Source organism: Acipenser ruthenus, chromosome 31 (assembly GCF_902713425.1).
Source record: "Acipenser ruthenus chromosome 31, fAciRut3.2 maternal haplotype, whole genome shotgun sequence".
NCBI lineage: Eukaryota > Metazoa > Chordata > Actinopteri > Acipenseriformes > Acipenseridae > Acipenser > Acipenser ruthenus.
In genome coordinates this window covers 4,101,688-4,125,931 of record NC_081219.1, presented here as the reverse complement: position 1 = coordinate 4,125,931, position 24,244 = coordinate 4,101,688, and the positions used below count along the sequence as shown (strand labels likewise).

The following is a 24,244-nucleotide window of genomic DNA, read 5'->3' as shown; positions in this document are numbered from 1 at the left end:
TTCCAGCCTTGCTGAAGCACCCCCAGATCATCACCGATCCTCCACCACATTTCACAGTGGGTGCGAGACACTGTGGCTTGTAGGCCTCTCCAGGTCTCCGTCTAACCATTAGACGACCAGGTGTTGGGCAAAGCTGAAAATTGGACTCATCTGGGGGTGCTTCAGCAAGGCTGGAATCGAGCAGATTTGTCTTTGTGAAGGACGCATGAATCAAGCCAAGTACAAGGTTGTCCTGGAAGAAAACTTGCTGAAGTTAAAACATCAGTATTGTGTTGTTTAAAAATGAATATGAACTTATTTTCTTTGCATTATTCGAGGTCTGACAACACTGCATCTTTTTTGTTATTTTGACCAGTTGTCATTTTCTGCAAATAAATGCTCTAAATGACAATATTTTTATTTGTAATTTGGGAAAAATGTTGTCAGTAGTTTATAGAATAAAACAAAAATGTTCATTTTACCCAAACACATACCTATAAATAGTAAAACCAGAGAAACTGATAATTTTGCAGTGGTCTCTTAATTTTTTCCAGAGCTGTATATATGATACCATACTCAGTCTTCTCTGTCTGCGTGCCTTACTTTCAAGTAGTCTTGCACTTCTCCTTGGACTACCTGAAGAGTGAAATCGTTTCCCACACATTCAACGCCCTCTTCCTTGTCAGTAACCAATTAATAGCTTTCCCAAATGACTGACATGCAGCCAGTGTCATGACCCTGAAGACACAGCTGAGATGAAATTAAATGAAACAGTTAGACCAAGTAACTAAGACATGCAAACTGAGAATACTCTTTAACCTAGTTCAATACCAGATTTTTTAAATGAAAATTAATGTCGCAGTAACATGTGCTTCTTTTAAACCTTCATAAATCAAAAAATCTACATAGTAAATGGAAGTGAATGCCATTTTAGATTTATGGAATTATTTCCAGAGTCATAACCCCTTTATAACCCCATATACAACAAATGGTTAAACCATCTTAACGTATTGAATTTAAGAAGTCCTAAGCCTAAAACATCATTATAAGTATACTCATGCATGAATGACACATTATGATGGACGGTTCACTTCTTAGCATATACAAAGTCTGTTAGCAGCTCTACTGGACTGACTCCTTAATCTTCATGAACTCTTTTTGCTTCATTAGGCTTCGTTATCCACAAGCGCTGCCTACCCTGCAGCATATCCAGATGAGCGAGTGACAGGGAAGCCTCTCACATGGTCTGCACTTCAATGTCTTTGAGGCCAGGCCTGGGTCCAGTGCTGTCTCATTGTAATATCTTCACAAGTGATTAGCTGAACTCTTCCACTGAATCTGAACTCTGTAATTGGGCCTAGTGGATAGGGCACTGCCTGACTCCTTGGTTTGTGATGCTTCTCTGGGCTGGACGAAGACCATCATGCTGCTGAGGTGACCTAGATAGACAGCACTCTCAATCTGCTCTGTGGAGTTGTTTTGTTGTGTAGCTTTAATATAAAAGTTTTTTTGTAAGTTTTTCATTGTTTGTTTTGTGCATAAAATTGCAGAATATACTGTATATGTTGTACATGATATAACGGCAGAAGTGCATACTACCTCCCAATTACAAGAGACATAGTGTATATTGTAATACGCTGACACTCATAGCTCCTAAACAGACCTCAGCTTTCAGCCTTTGTCACCTCTATTCTTGTCGATATTCGCTCATACACACATGCTTGTCATCCTATCAACCTATAACTACATTGCAAAAGCTTTTAAATTAATTTTCTTACTTCTTATGAGCATTGTAACATTAGGACAGGTTGTGCGGTAGTTCTTGTTCTTCGTGAGTTTATTTTATTTATTTATTTATTTATTTTACTTTATTAGGGATTTGCAGATATTTGAATCACCTATAGTGTTGTTGGTCAAATGGACTGATGCTTACAGGCCACTGAAGTAAGACTGCCCTACAGCACAGGAAGTGCAGTTTAAATGCATTCTTATTGGAAGAAAATCTCAAATGGTGGGGCAGGCGCTACCTTGACGTCAGTGTCCCACATACAGTATACTGAAACCTCTCGACGTCAGTGTCCCACATACAGTATACTGAAACCTCTTGATGTCAGTGTCCCACATACAGTATACTGAAACCTCTTGATGTCAGTGTCCCACATACAGTATACTGAAACCTCTTGACGTCACTCTCCCACATACAGTATACTGAAACCTCTTGACGTCACTCTCCCACATACAGTATACTGAAACCTCTTGACGTCACTCTCCCACATACAGTATATTGAAACCTCTTGATGTCACTCTCCCACATACAGTATACTGAAACCTCTTGACGTCAGTGTTCCACATACAGTATACTGAAACCTCTTGACGTCACTCTCCCACATACAGTATACTGAAACCTCTTGACGTCAGTGTCCCACATACAGTATACTGAAACCTCTTGACGTCACTCTCCCACATACAGTATACTGAAACCTCTTGACGTCAGTGTCCCACATACAGTATACTGAAACCTCTTAGCGTTCTGATGGATTGTTGCTATAGCAGGTATCCATTTTTAAAGTCTTCCAACAAGTCAGATTGTATATAAAGTCTGTAATGCCCTGTGCTTAAAGTCTGTAATGCCCTGTGCTTTGCAGTTGTTGGTTTTATTTAACATAACCATGTACAGAGGTTGGCAAAATATAATCTGGAATACTGAAATCAGACTACAGTACCTACAATTTAACCTTAATGTAAAATAAACAACCAAAATAATTAACATATTTTCAGAATAAGAAAATGTTTTAAAATAGGTAAAAAATAAACTGTTTATAAAGCTTCCTTTAGAAATCAACAGGGTTGCTATAAGCTTGATTAACTGCACAAAACAAATGATTTTATTGGAAACTCATATGATTCAATGATATCAGTGACTAGGGAGATAAGAAACGATTGTACAGTTAGCACTCCTATATCCGACCCTATAAAATTGTGACTTCAGGGACGGGTAAACGCGTGTGACGTAGATCTGGTTATTTCATTTTGGCTCGTTCCAACCCTTGTCCATTTTTCAGGGAACACAAAAAAGATACACTATCAAAAATACATATCTGAAAGGACTGTGTTTTAAAATAAGTAGACTTCCATTTAGATGTACTGTATTGGTTTTGTTGGTACAGTACTATATTTTCAATAGAAGTATTTTATTTCAGAACGATATGATTCTGAAAATATCGCTTGCCAAAAGAGACAACACATAGACTGTAATACAGTACATACTTTTAAATCCAGTACATATTGTAGCAATATGTAAAATTCCCCGTTTACCACCCAACAGCAAAATGAAATCCAAATGTTACTCATGCACAGAACTGCATACAACGTAAAAGGTAATGCAATTTAGCAAAAGATAAAAAAAAAAAACAGTTTCCAGAATTAAAACAGTATCCAGTCAGAATTCAAAATTGCAGAATATAGTGCTTGACACAACTAAAGATCACAGATTTAAAAAAATACATCACAGTATCTAACACTGTTTAATGATTAACTGTTACATTACCGTAGCTTGTCTTGTTCGCTTTGTTTTGGCTTCATTTTCATCAGGTGAAACTGGAGGAAGCGCTGTGTAACTGCACAATAAAAACAGACTGATTTGGCATGCAGAGAGAAAGAAAAAAACACACGCTTTGACTGTAACATTGAAGAGATGAGCTTTGTATCAGAAAACTGGTGACAGAGTCGGAAATCGTGTGTGACGGGTAAGTACATTCATTTGTTACATATATATATGAAATGGGCATTGATTTTATTCTTAATACAAGGGTGGGAAAACGCGACTGACGTGTATCTGGGGAACGGATATCCGAGTGCTGACTGTAATCCTCTGATTACACAAATGGGACTGGGCTCTTTTGCTTTCCTTTGCTTTATGTGCACCAGGTGATCAGGTTTCCTGGATACTCCTCGCTGAGCTGAGTCTGGACTCTGTGAAATGGAAACTTGTGAATATGTTCTTCTATTCAGCTAGAAAATGGGGTTTATGAGCTTGAATCTTAGACCCTATCTGAAGTTGCATTTCAACATCATTACTTTTAGATATGTAAATATATTTTCTTTGGAGAGATCTTTCCTGGAACTGTTTTTAAAACCTTGCTTATAACCCCTTTAACTGAGAAACAGCATGGGATACAGTACGAAAGACTGTTACTCTGAGAGGTCTTCAGCTTGTGTTGCTAAACATTCCCTCAGTAATCAACTGCTGCTACTTCATTATTCTACAGTATACTTAGCCCTAAACACGGCTGCCCTGTAACCCTATTAATAGGATGGAAAGGAGTCCAGTCTTCAAGTAGGTTTAAGCTTCATGGCAAAAGTATTTAGATCATCGAAATAAAATATAAACATGCCACTTTGTTTAACTGTTAATAAGATATCTGTTATCAACTGACAAACAAAACTGTTCCTCTTAAAGGAGTGTAAAAAATGTAATCAATGTTCTTACTTCCTGTTAGTGTGAGTAACTATCTCTGACCCATCTCATTATTTGCGATGAAGATCTTTTCATTAAATTTGTGATTTTTGGTACTTTGTTACTTTAATTTTGAAAAACAGATTTTCAAGTAGATAAAATAAAATTCTGGTTCCTCGTGACTTCCTGTGCTGTATAGTCAAAGCCGGACCATTGGTTTGCAATTGATTTTCTCCATAGGAAGTGAATATGTATCAGGAAACAGCAGCATCCTGAGCGTTATGAGAAAGTCTTTCTCAGTGTCTTCCAGTCGAAATGTTTGTCATATAATTGAATTAGTTTATGTTTGTACCATTTGAGTATTTTATAGTGATGGATGAATCATATACTGTAATGGGTTGTATTTGAAATGTCTGAATATCCTGAATTAAAGCATAAAAAAGAGGCAAAGACTTGCAGCACAAGGGAGTCCAGTGCTAATGTGCTAATTAGAAGTTACACAGTTACTATGTGTACATTCACAAGGAATCAATGCTTTTGTAATTTATTATTTTGAATTTGAAAATAAATGTGCAGGGTTTACATGCAAAACTCAATCAGTGCTTCTGAAACCCCAACACGATTCCAGCTCAGAACTGGTTTACATGCAAAACTCAGTCAGTGCTTCTGAAACCCCAACACGATTCCAGCTCAGAACTGGTTTACATGCAAAACTCAGTCAGTGCTTCTGAAACCCCAACACGATTCCAGCTCAGAACTGGTTTACATGCAAAACTCAGTCAGTGCTTCTGAAACCCCAACACGATTCCAGCTCAGAACTGGTTTACATGCAAAACTCAATCAGTGCTTCTGAAACCCCAACACGATTCCAGCTCAGAACTGGTTTACATGCAAAACTCAGTCAGTGCTTCTGAAACCCCAACACGATTCCAGCTCCGACCTGGTTTACATGCAAAACTCAGTCAGTGCTTCTGAAACCCCAACACGATTCCAGCTCCGACCTGGTTTACATGCAAAACTCAGTCAGTGCTTCTGAAACCCCAACACGATTCCAGCTCAGAACTGGTTTACATGCAGAATATATAGAGGATTTGGGAATTGGTGTATGGAATAGGTAACTTTAATTGGATTTTATAACAAAGTAGTGTTAATACTTTAAAATACCAAAACAAATTGGTATGTAATTATAGAGATATGTTGTATAGTTTATCACTCATACATACATACATACATACATACATACATACATACATACATACATACATACATACATACATACATACAAATACATTTGTTTATGCTGAGTATGATTTTTTGAATCCATAAGATATGTCGATTTTATTAGATGTTTGGGATATATGTAATGTACACAAATAAAAACTTCAGGGAAAATGTGAATGTTAATGTTCATTTTTTATGTTTTAACAGAACTGAAGACTAAGTACATCAAACGTGGACCTGTACAAGTCCGTGAGGACAGCAGTATGAGTGCTAAGTAGAAAGTGTACAGCATTCAAGACCAGCAAGCGCTAAACAATCAAACAACATGACAGCAAAGAACTTTTGTCACTAGAGGTACGAAGCACACGTATGACACCCCAGTGCCCCTTAACAAACTCTCTTTTATAACATACTTTCTCTGTCGAGTTGAAAAATCCCTGATTTTTTTTCCATATGAAAGAAAAGTATTTTCTTCATCCTTTGTGTTTTAATGTCATGGGATCTAAACAGAGGCAACATTGAGTGATATTTTATTCTGTATTTTTTCTACACAGCTTACCACCCTGTTCAAGTTGGGTTTTTGCACAGCATTGCTTTCTGATTTATATTTTGATCCACATTTCCAGTGAAGCATCAGCTCATTAAATATATGTGTCCAGCAATATCACTGTTGCCTTTGTAACCCTAAGAAAACCAAACGCATTAAAACAGTGCTCTGTGCCTTCTGGACTCAGTTAATCAAGTAGACAAGGCATACAATAGACATGACCATTCATATTTCCTTGAGGGGTGGTTGACTTTATATATATTTAGAAAAATTCAAATAATCTGATAAACTACTTGAATACTCAGGATTTCTGTAACTTTATTAGGTACTGAACACTTTTAATTCATAAAATGTTTTGTATTACATTTGATTTATATTACACTACAACCATTGAACTTACAGCCTAATTGTTACAAAGGTCAGATTTTTACATTTTGTTTTTTTTTCTGTTTTGTGTTATAAAGATACAATCTAATCAGAAGATTTGTTTTGTTTCTAATTAAGAAGCGCCAGGACCATGAATGGAATCCAGCAGATACATGTATTCAGCTATTGATTTAACTGAGGTATAGTTGTCAACATTACAGTGGAAATCTGTGTAAACTGAAGATACTGAAGAAATATATCAGCATGAATTAGGACTGGCTGTGGGGAACAAACTGCTGAAAGCAAAATGGTTGTTTTCAAAATGAAAACCCATTCACTTCCACATTTAATTCATTTTGTTATTCTCGACTGATGCTTAAATACTTTAAACAAGCTGTCATGTGTGCTCTTCTAGTAATGACTGTCTCACCCTGCAGGCCTACAAGGGTAATGAGGAACGTGTCCTTTTAGAATTGGCATTGCCAGTCCAAACAATGTGGCAACTCATCTCCCATTAATAGTTCAGTAAGGGGCTGAATACACCTGTATCAGGCAGTCAGATGAGACACAATGGGGACTGTTTAATAATCAGTGGTGGATCTAAACTTGTAACTTGTTTTAATTGTACTCTGTAGGAGTGCTAACAAGGTTTTAACAATCTATTTTCTTATGAGCACGACCAATATAAACATGTCCCCCTTCCTTTTGTGAAGATCTTTTGGTTTTATATATAGATGAAAAGATGCTGCTGCTTCCTGGTATCATGTGCTGTAGTTCAAAATCACTCCAATGGTCTAGCTGCAAATAGACCATGTGACTTGCTGCAAAGGTGCCAGGATGCAGCCGAGTATTATTTGAAATAAAAACAACAACCAAATGATTTTCATCGCAATATAAGTGGGATCAGAAATAAAGTTAATAAGAAGCAAGGAATAGATTTTAAAGCATTGGATAGCACAAAAGAAGTGTACCACTGTAGTACTGGCAGATTGAAAGACATTTACCACTCAACATTGCAGCTACACTGCTGCTTACACAATGTTCCAATAGTGTATTTTAATTACATTTAGCCAAGCTGATAACGGAGGCAATGCAAGCTGGATCCATTTAAAGAGTGGAGGCGTTTAGCTGTACCGCCGTTTTAATTAAAATAGACCCGCATTGAGATACAGACAGTTGGGGCCCATATTCAAAAGAAGAGATCCTCAAAAGATTGTACAGCGTTTCTGTAGGAATTGCTGAGCACCCACCAAAAACGTGCTTTCCTTTTTGAGAACCTCGTATTTCAAATACGGCTCATCAGTTGATTTTTATTTCTTTTTAAATCGCTGTTTTCACAACCAGTTGTTACCTTGACTGCAATATCACTAAAAAAACAAGACATTTCTATTTATCAATCTTTATGTCAAATACAGTCCATCCTAATTTTGTGCCATGAAGCTAGAGAAGATAGATATTCATTTCCAGGTAAACTCCATCATCCGTTTGCATTGGATCAGCCTCCAATCAAGGTATTCAAAACCAGAACAAAATATTACTGGTGTGCTTGGAGAGATTTAGAAGAAATCAATTTCCTGCATTCAATTCTGATCATGAAAAAGGTATGAAGTATCCAAAGTATGTTGATAAAGACAGTGTATAAGGCACATGACAGTCTTTGAAAATACACAATTATTGAGCCAGCTTTTTCTTTTTTAATCACATAATGTTCCCTTACTCAGTCCTCAAAACTGCACAGTTACACACATGTTGTGTTGAATTTTATATCCAGGATTGGTTCAGTCTTCATCACTCTGTAAACATGTTGTCGGAACAAATGAGTCGCTGCGCTTCTCAAATCAGATCTTTTAGTGCTGTTTGTCAGTCAGTCAGTCATACAAAGGGTCTAAAATACACTTGGAATAAAACTACAAATTGTTTATTTTGTTTCCATAGGAACTGCAAATAGAAGAGACATCAGAAGAGACTCGTGAGGGTAGTTTGTGAGGGGCTCCGGGATTCGTGAAGCTCCAGACTGCCAGGCACTGATGTCAGAACCGACGTCACCGTTGGCATGGTAGGATTGGTTAAGTCAGTTAAGGTAGTTGGAGTGCTTGAGGGGCTGAGGGAAGCATTCGAGATGTCTGACGCTGGTCCTGAAGGGGTCCCTCCTTGGAGTGTCGACCCGTCCGATGCTTTGTCCACCCCCGTGTTTTCCTGTCGTAAAAGGTTCCGCCTGAATTTGGCCCTGGCATTTTGAAACCAAACCTGCAAACCAATTTAATGTGATATTGTACCAAGTGTGATCGACTAGATTGGGACAAACAAAGAAGATGCTTCAACAATATATCAGAATATTAAAGCTTTGCTTTCACTTTAAGGAGGGCGGTTCCATTTTTTGTTTTATCAAGTCTCCAATTAGATTTTATTTACTATATATATATATATATATATATATATATATATATATATATATATATATATATATATATATATATATATATATATATTAGGGTTGGAACAATAAATCAATAATATCGATAATCACTATACATTTTTTGCAGCGATAATTTTATTACGTTGAAAAAGTATTATCATTAATCATAATTATCGTCCGTGACCCAATGAAGCAGGAAGTGGCTCTGAACTGTCTGTGAGTCGTAAAACATGATCTGTGTGAGCACTGCGTACATTGGAAGTTAAGCACTGATTTTAAACAATATGCTTTTAACTTCATGGTTTCGTTTTGATAATAAGTTGTACTCTGACAAAGCATGACCGGTTTTCTAACATAAAAATACAAATATTGTTTGTAAAATAAAAAAAAAAATGCTAGCTCACTGTAAAATTACTGTAGAAAAGTGGACCTTTTGATTATTAAACATTTTGGCATAGGATTTATTTTCTTAAGTAAATTGTAATTGCAAAAAAAACCATAGGGCACACGTGTAATATAGCCTGAACAACTGTGCTGCTTTTGTTGCTTCTTTATTTTAAACTACAGTAAAGACATGAGTACTGCACTGCAGCCTACGCACCGCATGGGGAACAATAAGCAGGTGCTCAGCACCATCATATATACAGATATTAGTATTTTTTTTTTTTAAAGCTAATTTGATTCTCTTAATGGCAGATTCCCCACACAAGTAAAGAAAACAAATGCTTCCAGGTAACGTTAGCAAATTTGTTTCATTATATTAATATATTTGGCCGCACTTAAATGTTCTTGAATTAACATAAATGTTTAAATAAGACAAGATACATATGCATTATTTTATAGGAAACTACATAATTTATAAAAATTCAAATTACAAAGGGTGTATTTAATACTCACGTTTGTTCTGGGCACCCACCAGCAATGTAAAAACCTGGCGCATATACGGTTTAGTATTTTTTCATCTACACTCAGTGACTTAGACTGGCGGTTGTCATGCTGCTCAAGTATAAATTTGATAAATTACAAGAATTTTAAATAGTTTAATTATTCAGCCGATAATCCCGATTATCATGATAATTTACAGACGATAATCGATAGCTAAAAATGTCATTTTATATATATATATATATATATATATATATATATATATATATATATATATATATATATATAAATAATCAAGTGTAAACAAAATGTTAGGTTGTACCTTCCTGATCACTAATCTATACATTAATTGCTGAGCAAATATTAAGGGACAGGATTTTCATATCGTTATCAATATACATACTGGTTTTAAATGTACCTAATCAAATATTCCAATAGGTATTTCTATTTTAAAGCAATAATTGAACCGTGAATGTTTTATAGGCTTTTAATGAAACCATTTAAAAATTGTAAAAGTATAGTCATATGATCTAAACAGTAGAGCTGCACAAAGCGATTATTCCATTTTTCAGATAAGCTCTCCACAGGTGAAGGTCATTGGGGTTGATTGGGCTATATTACAATTCCAAATGAAACAAGTGAAGAAACAGCTGCCTCTGTTTGTGTGGAGTGCTGTTCTCCACAGAGTCTATGAAAAGCAGCGATCATCACAAACCCAAGCAACTGTTTCTTCTCTTCACTTGTCTTGGAATGGTAAATTAGCCCAAGCAATACCAATGACTCTCACCTGCGGAGAGCTTACCTGAATAATCACATCTAAATAAATAATTAATAAACGCCCCAAATCAAACACCCTACAGCTCAGTGTTTTAATTTCTAGCTCCAAAAATCTGAAGTTCATAATTGAATGATTTAAACAATGGCAGCATTTCAATCTGCCGCTGTTTAGATCAAATTAATAGACCCCTTTCAAAACTAGCAAACACTCGCTAGGCTTGAACTACAAGACTTGTTTTAAAATTTGACAGTGCTTCCTTTTGGTAATGCATAAAGCACATTAACAACCAATGGGAAATCTCTAAACTATGTTCTGTTAGATTTCAGTACCAGATATGTTGCTTACACAAGGCACTAGATAGCAATCAAGTGAAAGGTGTGCTAGGTTTGATGGTACATTAAAGCATGCTGGTATTTAAAATAAGTTCAGCTGAATGTTCTGGGGTTCTCACCTGCAGCACTCTTTTTGTAAGGCCTGTTTTTTGCGCTAGCTGCTTCAAGTCCTTCGCATCAGGGTTGTGGTTAATGGCAAAGTAAGACTTCATGGTGCGCAGTTGGTGGTGCTTAAAGGACGTCCTCATGCGCTTTGTCTTCTGATTAGAGGTGTATTGTGAATCTCTGTCCAAGTGATCCCCGTCGTTCTCATTGCAGCTCAGAGCTGCAAATCAAAGCAGAACAAACGCAATGCAAGCGCCACTCAAAACATATGTTACAATGAATTCATTCATTCATATGATGGGCATTTCTTACTTTGCACCCATTTTTTTAATTCGAGCACCATATCCCACTATGTTGTTTAGCATTATGAGATGTGATAAATATCAAAAGAAGATATTGTTTCAATTTAAAAAGAGATGCAAAGTATTGCAAAATATTACAGTAAAATGGACACATTTGCCCAAGTGATACACATGGAAAGGAGTTAGAATGTGACAACAGACAAGTTCATTTCTGCAAATAAACCTTGTAGTAGTTCTATTAAAGGTGAAATGACTTAGTCAATCATTGCATTTTTGTCCATCACTTTTAAGCAAAGTGAAGTCTCTGGGACTTAACAGTTTCTTATCCTCAAGAGTTTGAGAATCTCATCTTTTGAACAGAGTCCTTTGTTTAATGTAGCACAAGTGCTCAATCAGATCTTTTTGGAGAAACTGTTGTCCCTAATGAAGCACATTTTGCATTATTTTTAATGCATATTCTGTATTTACGTAGTAGAACAGTTTCACATAAAGATAAAAACTAAACTAGCCTGGTATAATTTTTTTTTTTTTTTTTTTTTTACAGCACTGAAGTTATATTTCAAGAAAGACCTACCCCATGCATTTACATAACAAAAATCAAATACTTGGGCTAACTAAATTCCAGGGCTTGCTGTATGTTCTAGATGGTGCTTGTGATAGATAGTTAAACGTAATGCCATTGCTATGCAGTCATTTTAACACAAAACACACACAAAAATTACTAATGAATTGCTGTTATGAATGATATCAGATGCCATTATGTTTATAGAATCATTAACACACGTATGAATGACAACATATATTTGTTTGGAATTACTTTTGCAACCTAAAATCAATGAATGTACTAAAATGAAGAAATGGCTGCAGCATACTGTATTCTATTTACAAACAGTTCAATTCCATGGTTACCGAGGAACAGTCAATTATTATTATCACTGAAAAATAAATGACCCTGTATTTTTTGTCTTATATTAATAATTTGATTGTTTTCAGTATGTTATCTTAAATGTAACATGTGGGCTATGTTATTTTAAAAAAATGTTAATGTTTTTATATGACATTACACAATCAGTTGACTTGCGTTTGACACACATTTCATTGCAAACATAATTGTATTCAAAAGTTGTTTAGGCTGCCATGCCTCAGTCAACCTCAAGGGGTCACCAAAGCTCTAAAGTAACAACACTTTCTAAAACATGAATGTGTTCTTAGACTAAGACGGGCCACTTTAGTGTAAAACCAATTTCACTAGAATAATATAAGAGAATAGAATACTGTAGTTAAATTAGTTTACTGAGAAATAAGAAGACAGGGTTTACCGCCCCATGCTGCGTACTCGTATCTACTGGAATGACAAGTCTGGTCAATCGTGTGTTTAGCATCACGCATGGTTCACTATATAACTGTATAATGATGCTGGAGTTAGCGACATCTTGCTGTTCATTTGCTATGGAGGTGTAGGGATCGCTTTGAGCTGCAGTTTTTCCTCTCGATTAAATCAGTTCAATTGGGTGTAAGAGCTGGTGTAGTTGGAAAAATCGTGTTTTTATTTTCTAAAGATATTATACCCAAAGGCTCCTAAAGCTACAACTGACTTTGTCAACTGAATTAGGTTGAATTGAAGCGCTTTTATGCTAACTTGTTATTTTTCGTTTTAAACTGATATTGTTCTGTCACAACATTTTAAATCTATTTTTATCGGGGTTCGAATCGTAAAATATGATGAATTTAAGTATGCTTAATAACATTTTATGACAATGTCTTAATATCTAAATACCCAAACTATTGAGAAATTAAATTTTAAATGCTTCCAAGCGATATTATATATTTTTAATACAAACTAAATGAAATAAATACACAAATAAATAGGCCTAATAAAATTAAAAAAAGAAAAGAAAGCAACCATACCGAAAAAAGCGGTCATTTAGAAAATATATTATTAAGATAATAATAAAAACAGTTTCTCGATATGAAATATTTTTATATAACACTACAAATGCCTCTTTTGAAGTGCTTGCAATATGTAATTCCATTTTTTTAATTTTGTGATAAGAATAAATTAGTAAAAACTCCGGACAGCTTGCTTTAATTTTGAGTAACCATCATGTAAACGGCAAGCAGCAAGCAACACTTGGCTTTTGCACGGTTTAATTTAAAAACTAGCAAGGCTTGCTAATGCCCCTGTAATTCGTCTATCTTATTCAAATTGCCTTTAATGACACTGGAGAGTCGGGGAATGGAATTTAAATGAATGCGGTGACAGTGTTATTGAACGCTTTAATGCCTGATAACTTTTTTTTTTTTTTGTATCTCTACAGCCCGAGGTACGGTTTGCTATTTTGTATTGTTGTGTTAAGTATATTGTTGTTAATAGGCGGTCTTCGTTTTGTGATATATTTATAATCATGAAGTACCGAACTGGGTCGACAAAAATTACACGAGGGAGAAGAAAAGGATTAGTACCCTGTTTGGTGTATTATACTTTTCTTGAGGCGTTTTTTAAGAATACGCCAAGTGAAATGATTATGGAAGTGCGTAATATTTATCATACATGTCATATTATTTTTCTCTGTAACCTCCTAATAATAATTATACAACAAAATCCGTTTTATATCTGAAAGGATACCATATCTCTGTCTGTGGGAGGTTTTTCGGTCGAATTCACAGTGGGAGTATTTTATTCACAAATCCGTACAGGTGCTCCTGTGTTCAACGCGCTTTCAGACATTGATTTACTGACCTAAAAACCCATCACACTGCAATTCCACAAGTGAAAAAGAAATGATGATCACAGGAGCCCTCTTTTTAAAAACGAAATCTTTTTGAAGTCCCGGCTTCCTTTTGAGCCATTTTCCACTTGTCAATCTCCATCCTCGTCTAAACTCTCCACGCCAGCTCTCACAGCTCGCTACAGGCCGGGCTTGCTTGTCCAGGAAAAGGGGCCAATTTAAGCAGAAACTATGGAATTTCCAACTTCCACAAATCTAGCTTTGTGTCCACACATGCTATATGACGTTTAAATATTGCTTTGTGTCCACACATGCTATATGACGTTTAAATATTGCTTTGTGTCCACACATGCTATATGACGTTTAAATATTGCTTTGTGTCCACACATGCTATATGACGTTTAAATATTGCTTTGTGTCCACACATGCTATATGACGTTTAAATATTGCTTTGTGTACACACATGCTATATGACGTTTAAATATGGCTTTGTGTACACACATGCTATATGACGTTTAAATATTGCTTTGTGTACACACATGCTATATGACGTTTAAATATGGCTTTGTGTACACACATGCTATATGACGTTTAAATATTGCTTTGTGTCCACACATGCTATATGACGTTTAAATATTGCTTTGTGTACACACATGCTATATGACGTTTAAATATTGCTTTGTGTCCACACATGCTATATGACGTTTAAATATTGCTTTGTGTACACACATGCTATATGACGTTTAAATATTGCTTTGTGTACACACATGCTATATGACGTTTAAATATTGCTTTGTGTACACACATGCTATATGACGTTTAAATATTGCTTTGTGTCCACACATGCTATATGACGTTTAAATATGGCTTTGTGTACACACATGCTATATGACGTTTAAATATTGCTTTGTGTCCACACATGCTATATGACGTTTAAATATGGCTTTGTGTACACACATGCTATATGACGTTTAAATATTGCTTTGTGTACACACATCCTATATGACGTTTAAATATTGCTTTGTGTACACACATCCTATATGACGTTTAAATATTGCTTTGTGTCCACACATCCTATATGACGTTTAAATATTGCTTTGTGTCCACACATGCTATATGACGTTTAAATATTGCCTTGTGTACACACATCCTATATGACGTTTAAATAGTGCCTTGTGTACACACATCCTATATAACGTTTAAATATTGCCTTGTGTACACACATCCTATATGACGTTTAAATATGGCTTTGTGTACACACATCCTATATGACGTTTAAATATTTTTCATTTTTCATGTTTATTTTTCAATCCAGGCAAAACAAGAAGCTGTCGCTAAATAATGAATTCATTAGTTTTATGTTGTATATATTTTGTGAGCTAGGGTTACATGGCCTTAGAAGTTAACAAATTCTCTTAAGGTACAACACAAATTGCCTCGGCTCAACACAATTTTGTATTTTCCTACATACAATTTCACGGACGCAACAGAGTTTGTGTATATGCTTACACATATTATTATTATTATTATTATTATTATTATTATTATTATTATTATTATTATTATTATTATTATTATTATTTAGCAGACTGGTATATACTGGTATTTGGATAGCCAGAATAAAAATATAAAAAAAACACAATTTACTTAACATTGTGCAACTTTAGTCAAACCCTACTCATAAGTAGAATATAGAACTGTAACACAAACCCTAATTCGGCTTTTTATACCTATTGGAGATCCCTGTACTGTGTGTGTGTGTGTGTGTGTGTGTGTGTGTGTGTATATATATATATATATATATATATATATATATATTGGCTTGTCGGTTAATTACAAGATTGTAAATACTGTATCCAATATGTTTAAATAAATGTTATGTTAAGGACGGGTAAATGTACATAAAAAGCGTTTCTAATGTTTCCAAACAGGCTGTTCTAGTCATGTTTGACTTGGGTTTTTCATTTAGGCCTTTAATATTGGATGAAGTATTAATCAGGATATAATTGTATTTATTGTTTTACTCAGTTTCACAAAGTATAGTCTATTTAAAGCTACAAGCTGTGTACAGATTAAAAATGTTAATAAAATAGATTTAAAATCTGTAGGTAAATTTGCATCGGCTAACCTATTTACCTGATTTGAGTATTATTTTTTATTTATAGAGTTCTCAGCTCTGTTTGCTCATTCTCCCGTTATTTCAGACAAAAACATGTGATCGAAACGGCTCTGCCCCTGGCTTTCAAAAATACTTTACACGTCATAAAACTATAGGCGTACAATTAAAGTGCAATGTGTCGTGTGAATAAACACAATGCCTGAAAGATGCAAACAAGTATTAAAACAGTTACTTGATATCTGCTGAAAAGCTATTTGGAACGGGAACACATCAATTGTATTTTGATGACACGTGTAGTGGGATGGTTCAGTCTGATAATCATCATACTGTTCCACGTTTTGAAATCCAAGTGGTGTACGGAATTAATTTGCGAAAGAAAACGCGACATAAAATGCAGTAGCTTTTCAAATAGGCTAATATTAAAATAAATAAATAAAACCTGGGCATTACTAGTAATGCAATGTACATTAAACAAACAAACACAACAACAAACACGTCTGCTAGTCCTTTTCTAGCTTAGTAAGAATCGCAAGTAATATTTGTACAGAAATGCAACTTTCCTTACTGTACTTTCATATATATATATATATATATATATATATATATATATATATATATATATATATATATATATATATATATATATATATATATATAAATTTAAAACATTAGATTTATATAAAATACGAGCTGATTTTATAATTTATTTTTCTGTTGTTTTTTGGAAAAAATCAAATCGGCTTAATCCTGTATGAGTTCTACAGTTGTGCCTATCTTTTAACATGTCTACAAAAACTGAGATACCAGTCAACAGAAAGGTCCTCTAAATTGGAATAAAAATATCGATTTTTAAATCGATCGAATATACCCCTGCGCATTAGGATAACACTAGCAGTGCTTGTCTTGTAAACTATTGATTGATTCAATATATTTACAGGAGTCGTATCCCCTCGTATAGCCTATCACAAGAAACTCATTAATAATAACCTAATAAACGAAGGTGATGAAATCAATTGCTGTTTTTTTAGCCTTGAAATACTGTGAGACGTGCAATTTAGCGCTATCATTCAGTTTAATTGCAGTCCGTTCTTTTGCTGGGGTGAAATGGCGGAGGGTAGCGCGCTCTACTGAGGCCACAGGTGGCAGACTCCTTCATAACTGAAGGCCATGTGAAGAAACTGACGTCTCCTTCCACTTCTAGTACGAACTCCAAACTCTTAAATGAAAGAATTGCTATGCCTCTTACCTGCGTTGTATGCTGCTAAATCAGCTCCGGGTCCTGGGCTCTTTCTTTTCCTTGGTCGTCCTTTTTGGACAGTGCCCACGCCATTGTAATAAGGCAGCCCGAGGGTGTTGCCAGTCCCAGACCCAAGCCCTCCACTCTTGTTAGAAGCTATATCCGAGTGATTGAAATGAGCTTGGTATTCCCCCTGAATGAGACTCTCAAAGTGAAGCCGACAGTAAACTAAGTTGTCCTTCATGCCAAAGTGATCCCCGGTAGTCAGCATCTTGTTGCAGGAGGTACAGGTGAAACAGTTCAAGTGGTACACCACATCGCGCGCCCGCATCACCATCTCCGAGGCGGAAATTCCAAGATGGCATCTGGCACACCTTTGCACCGAAAACCTCCTGCGTAAAATGAAAAGGTTTCTGTAGAATCATACACAAAATAAATACATAAAATATATTCGGCTGGTTTCACTGAGCCTGATCACCACTAATACTGGACTAGTGACATTTTGTAGTCACAGATTAGTGCTAACCCATGACACAGACTATGTGTGGGCCCTCATACATATAGCGCCTGGTAGATGCTACATGCGTTTTAGTACATCAATCTTTGCAACAGACTTTAAGCTCATCTTTTTAATATCGTATACTGCCTTGCTAATCGTGGAATCACGTGTGCCTTTTCATACGTCTAAATTATCAAACAAATACAATAAACACCAAGATGTTTTTAATTGTGTTTCATTTGAAACACTTGGTTTTAGTAAGTCTGGTTGTAATGCTATACTTACTAAAATGCGTTACACATATTTTAAAAATGCCTTCTTTTTAACCGGGCTCTATCTATCTGTACAATCTACATATCTATTTATCTAACTATCACAAATAATAATTGATTAAGGCTAATAGCGTATCAAACAACCACAGCGTATTTGTAAAATAGCGTATTTACGCATGATCAAAACACTTCGCTAAATAGTGTGTGTTTGACTTTGTTGTCTAAGTACAATCTGAACCTGATGGCGTGTGTACCCCTGCTTAAATTATAGATAGAACGCCAAAGTAACAGGTTGATATGCTTCAGCATTTGGAGCTGTAGGTCTATAACGATGTTGTGTTGTAGAAGCATAACCAGACGACTTTGTGCAATGCAAAGTTTACACCGTGCATATCCGTCTTATTGTGTACACTTTGGTTCAGTAATATTGATGCTCAAACTAACACATGGCGAAATCGTTTAACCCAAGCGGTGCATATAACGCTCAATGAATTATGGTCATTATTCCACGTGGTTTTCTTTACACCCCTAGGATAATAATAGCTGTCCAATTCGCAGTTTCAATGACTTCAGCTCCAACCACTGCTTTTAATACTGCGAATCTAGATTTACATTCAGGTTCAAACGGTGTCTTTTTTTGTATAAATAAAAAAGTGTAATACATTTCATCTAAAATAATTATTATCTGGGATTGTAGCACAGCATTTATAATAATTATCTGGGATTGTAGCACAGCATTTTTTTGTTTTTTTGTTTTAATTTTGAAGAGGAAAAAATAATTTTATTACAATTTTGTAAAATGTAAACTACTTGATTTTGTCATCTTGAACCGAAATAAACACTTATTAAATCTTAATGCTTGATTTGAACCATGGTTTAATTTGCTCAAACCCCCTTTCCATTGACAGTATTTTAAAATAATCGAACCCCGTAAAAACAGTTCATTTATTGAATAGTCAACGGTATGATTGTGTTTTGTTTGAATGTATGTACTTTTTGAAAGGCTTGGTCGTGTTTTGTACTGGTATATCAGTGTGCGGGCTGTGTTATACCTATAATAGTCCTCTTTGCAGTAAATGCTGCCGTCCTTGCTGAAACAGGTGAGCTCAGACTCCAGGTTGAGTTTACATTCACAACACTTCAAACAGCGCATGTGCCACTGTTTGTCTACAGCGAGCAGATAATAACGCTCTGAGATCTTCCCCCCACATCCAGCACACAGGGCGACCCGGTCGCTACTTATAGAGGGCATATTCTGCAAGAGAGAGAGAAAAAAAGACACACACACACAGAACAACCGTGGTTAGCCAATCAGATATGCAGGCTACAGACAAACAACTTGATTTTTTTATATTTTACTCAATTAGCTGCTAATGCATTTAGTCACTGGTTTTAAGAAAGCGTAGTTTTGGGTTTGTAACATCCTTAAAACAAAGCATTGCGCATATACACGAGGCTACTAACTTAGAATTTTCAGGTCACGTTTAATCATATACGCGGCTTGACAACTCCCAAATCGAAGAGCAATTCATAATGTATTAATAACACACAACAGTCTGTAATCAACACCAGCATGCTATAATTATACTAATCAACGACACATCAACGCAGCTCTTCTTTGGGTTCCCTATATAATTTACATCATATTGGATGTATTCCTTGAATTCTTTATAAATCACAGCCATTTCCCGAAAAGTCACTTTGGAATGATTTACGTATTCGTTCGCTGCAGGCCTAGATTTACAAATATAGTGTGCTTTTTCAAAGTAGTAGTAATAATAATAATAATAATAATAATAATAATAATAATAATAATAATAATAATAATAATACAATTAAGAGTTGTACTAAATGTAGTAAATGTACATACACATAATACGTAACATAACAGAAACTAAACATGTTCTCTATATTGTTATGTCTCGCTATAACAAACAATAAAAGCTAACCGATAGAATTTGAATACAGTGGAAGCATTTGGATGATTATAAACACGGCTGAGACATACCCAAGGCATCTGCGCAACAGAAGTGCAATGCTTACTTGGCAATAACAAATAAAAAAGCAACAACGCTGCCGAACAAAACAATATTAAAATGATCGGGGTGCGGGCCCGTTAACAAACTACACCGGGGCTAGAACAGCATGCATGCCGAAAACAAAGAAGGGGAGAGAACCCTTACACCGGAGTACATATGGGTTATATACTGCGATCTGGCCTCGCCAGAAACTATAAAAACGTAAACTAAACCCCAGGAGCCACAGTAGTTAGACAACCCGCACAATCTGCCCAATTATTCCAGAAGCGAACGCAAACATATGTAGCACAACGGAGGTGAAGGTCAGGTTAAAATAACACCACACCACAAACCCTGTAACCCAACAAACTACAAAATGCACGCCACCAGAATGTGTTTGGGGGGATCCCATTCTGTCTGTGTTAAATCTCATCCTACTATTTAATGGGTCTAGCCTAGCTCCCGGGTAACAATTAATACACTCATATTGACGGACGCCTGTTTGTTGTATGAGTAGAATTAAAATGCTCTACATAAACATGGTAAATAAATATTTTACTAACTAATATCACATTTAGTGTCAAATCGTTGGCGTTATTGCATTGTACGTTTAACTTTATGCACACTTATAATCAAACACATAAGAGCAATGAAACATATTTAAATACCAATGGAGACTCGAGTTATTAGCTCAATTATTAAACGGCAATATTCTATTAACCTCTTGTGTTCTGTGTTGTTTCAAAGTGTTAACAAATTTGCCGAGTTTTTTTTTCTGTTGTAATAGATTTTTTTAATTATTATTGAATAATATTTCAACTTTATATGCATTTATTATGTCGCGCCAATAACTAAAATATAACAGCAGAGTTTCGCTGGGTAAAATGGTCTGTTATTTATTTTACTTTCTTTTAAAAGCTTATTTATTTAACGGAAAGACGCCTTGTTCACTATCTAGAAAGGAGCCCGCTGTAAATTGCCTAATGTTTAATCGCGTAGGCCTATTAGTATATTCACATGTTTCTACTTTCTTAAATAAATGTGTATTGCACAAACAATAGTCTCGTAAAAAGCTCTCTCTCGTTATTAATACTCATTTAGTTTTCTTTTAAAATAAATACATATAAACAACAACAACAACAACAACAGTAATAAGAAGAAGAAGAAGAAGAAGAAGAAGAAGAAGAAGAAGAAGAAGAAGAAGAAGAAGAAGAAGAAGAAGAAATCAATTAAATCGCACAGATTTTAGTTACACATATTATCGGGTTTAGAAAATAAAATAAGAAGCCTTGTTTAAAAATATGTGGATCTTATATCAATTGTAATTAGTAGTTTGAATGTTCACTGCTTTCCTAATTCTATGACACTCTACATTAGGAATGTGTTTCTTAAACCAATGAATAGAGTAAAAACACAACGGCAGTAACTTCCGAGCACACTTAGCCATGTTTGCATTAGATTACAATACTATAAACGCACGCCCGTGGCGGAGCTTGTTTTGGGGAATATTTGTGATAACAAATGTCTCCCTAATACCGAGGAAAACGGCCTTTTTAGAATTAGTGTATTTTATTTAAATGTATTTATTTATTTGTAACTAAATGCTTTTCCCTTCAGTCTTGCCTACCGTTTCGGTTTCTCCCATATCAATAGCGGAACTGATCGCCGCAGAGTCGCTTTTCACTCGCCGGTCCATGTCGTCAATGACTCCGTGCATTTCGCCCCCGGAGAGGCCGTGGAAAAGCATAGCTGCTGCTGCTGCTGAAGGATGGAAATTACACGTGTTTTCTTCAGATCTGCAACGCAAAACTTCCATAAGCCGCAAACCTAACCCGTGCATTTATATTAGAGCCAGCCCTGTCTCGTGTTTTTCTTCCTTTAGTTCTGAATCCCGAGCCACTCAGTAAGACAGGACACATTAAATAATACAAAAAATAACCTGCATCAACTACTCATTCAAATACATCAGTCAATGGCAGGCGCAAACGCTTTTATGTTTGAGTTTTAGTGTCTGCATAAACTCGTGTTCTTCATATTGCTTCTTGAAAAAATAAAAATGTGTTCGAAGAGTCTTGTAAAAATCAATGCCAGCAATGGCAACTGATTCCAGATGTTTGAACGATTATACAGTTAATCGCAGCTTCAGATCTCTTCAGAATCATCCACCTTGTTCATCAAATCATGTTTTTGTTTGTTTGTTTGTTTGTTTGTTTGTTTGTTAGCTGTTGTTTTTTTTGCAACGTTTCAAAACGTACCGAACCAGCCTGTAGTTGTTAAAACCTCGTAGGGATGGAAAAGTAGCCTAACACAAACGGTTCCCAGAATTGTGTTCAACCTTGCAACATCGGCTCAGAAAGGCATTCTAATTACGGCAACCAGAAGCCATAGAAAAAATACTAGTAATTAAAAAGAAACTCGAATGAAGTACAGCGCTGATTCTCAGTGCATGTGTTCACAACTGTAAATGTCTTACTGCTTTACTCAATGAATAAAAAAGTATTTAAAAAAAAAACGAAGAAAATGAAACTAAGCAGTATTGGATCTTGATGCTTAGGCTGCGGACCTCTAAAGGAGCTGTTGTTTTCTTAAGAAGTTTTCCTCCTGCCAGCGGAACTGTGTGTGAGTAAGTGGGAAGGAGGGGTTCCATACATTCAGTATGTATAATCCCCTTCAAGACATTGCCTGCTGCCTCACTGCTTTATTCCTCGTCCACGGTCTCCCGACCTGCGCGAGACTCCGCGCCTTTTCTACAGGGACCGCTACGTCACGCCCACACAAGCGCTCCCATTGGTTTGGGATAGGTCACCAAGTTCTTATTATAGCAACGTGCTATGGGGCTGTAGGTTTAAAGCTGAACTATATTTTATATTACGAGTTCATTCCTGTTTATGTGTAGTGTTATTATTATTATTATTATTATTATTATTATTATTATTATTATTATTATTAGGCCTACATTTTCGTTACTTAGTTAAATAAACTGTATGAAAACTTGGACAATATTGGGTATATTATTTGATACTTTTAAAATATAAAAATTTTACAGTTAATTGTGACATAATTGTGAGCTGCTTGTGGTTCAGATTGAACGATACCGGTACCAATATTGTATTGATATAGGGGAAATTTAAACACATTTTAACATTTCAATACGCACGTGGATTAAATAAGCAAAAACAGGTGAATTCCGCAAGAATACCGTTGGTTAACCCACAGCCAACTCTTGTATGCTGTAACTAATAACTGCCATTTGATGAATTCTGATCCGGCGTGTTGGTGAATTCTAGGGGACTCCATTCACGAGAGACTTACTGAATTCATGGATGGGTGCGTGGAGTTGTTTTATTAAGCATATGTTTTACATTATGAATACCATTTTACTATGTCCTATTTTATTTTTGAAAAAAGACGCATTTATAGACGTTTTGTAAATAACAAATGAGCAAAACTAATAGAAATAATAATGCTTACATGAGCCAATTTAACTAACTCGTGCCACATCTCCATTGGTTACTTTTATTAGCTCAGCAAATGGTAGATTGGAAAATGGAGGGTGAAAACAAAACATGTTCACTGCAGGAGAAGAACGGTCCATATTTCAAATCTCCCCCGTGTATTAACGTGTGTGTGTGTCAGTGTGTGAGTGTGTGTGTGTCTGTGTGTGTGTGTGTGTGTGTGTGTGTGTGTGTGTATGTGTGTGTGTGTGTGTGTGTGTGTGTGTGTGTGTGTGTGTGTGTGTGTGTGTAGCCGTATATTAGGCAATAGTTTTTTTCTATTAATATTACTTGCATTTGGGAATTAGCAGTGCTGTATGAAGAATTAGCAGTGCTGTATGAAGAATTGATTTTAGGTTTGATTGACCGTTGTAGTTTTTTGCTAACAAAAAGCTGAGTGTATTCAGTGAAAGTTGGATATAAACGCTATCCGTCCTTAATGATTTAGTAGTAAAATAGCCATCAACAGTGCATAGCCATCGCTTAGTT

General features: G+C 35.6%; 1 protein-coding gene across 3 annotated transcripts; it reads right to left on the bottom strand.

The window, feature by feature from the left end:
• Positions 1-7,488: 7,488 nt before the first annotated feature.
• Positions 7,489-22,969, bottom strand: LOC117396999 (LIM/homeobox protein Lhx2). 3 transcript variants are annotated; one of them, XM_033995488.3, is made up of 5 exons: positions 21,889-22,969; positions 19,296-19,498; positions 17,482-17,864; positions 11,100-11,305; positions 7,489-8,816 (listed from the first exon to the last, which is right to left on the bottom strand). In XM_033995488.3, the coding sequence occupies exons 1-5, from the start codon at positions 22,099-22,101 to the stop codon at positions 8,526-8,528; spliced, it is 1,296 nt and encodes a 431-aa protein (XP_033851379.2). In that variant the 5' UTR covers positions 22,102-22,969; the 3' UTR covers positions 7,489-8,525. The 3 variants fall into 3 exon arrangements, with proteins under 3 accessions (XP_033851379.2, XP_058861568.1, XP_033851380.3); XM_059005585.1 differs by having other exon boundaries at positions 22,825-22,969; XM_033995489.3 differs by having other exon boundaries at positions 8,758-8,858.
• Positions 22,970-24,244: the final 1,275 nt, after the last annotated feature.

Coding starts and splice junctions, on each gene's coding strand:
- LOC117396999 (XM_033995488.3), bottom strand. CDS start 22,101: ATGCACGGGTTAGGTTTGCGGCTTATGGAAGTTTTGCGTTGCAGATCT. Junction 19,499..21,888: donor ATATGGGAGAAACCGAAACG/GTAGGCAAGACT, acceptor TCTCTCTTGCAG/AATATGCCCTCTATAAGTAG. Junction 8,817..11,099: donor TTACAAAAAGAGTGCTGCAG/GTGAGAACCCCA, acceptor ATTGGTTTGCAG/GTTTGGTTTCAAAATGCCAG.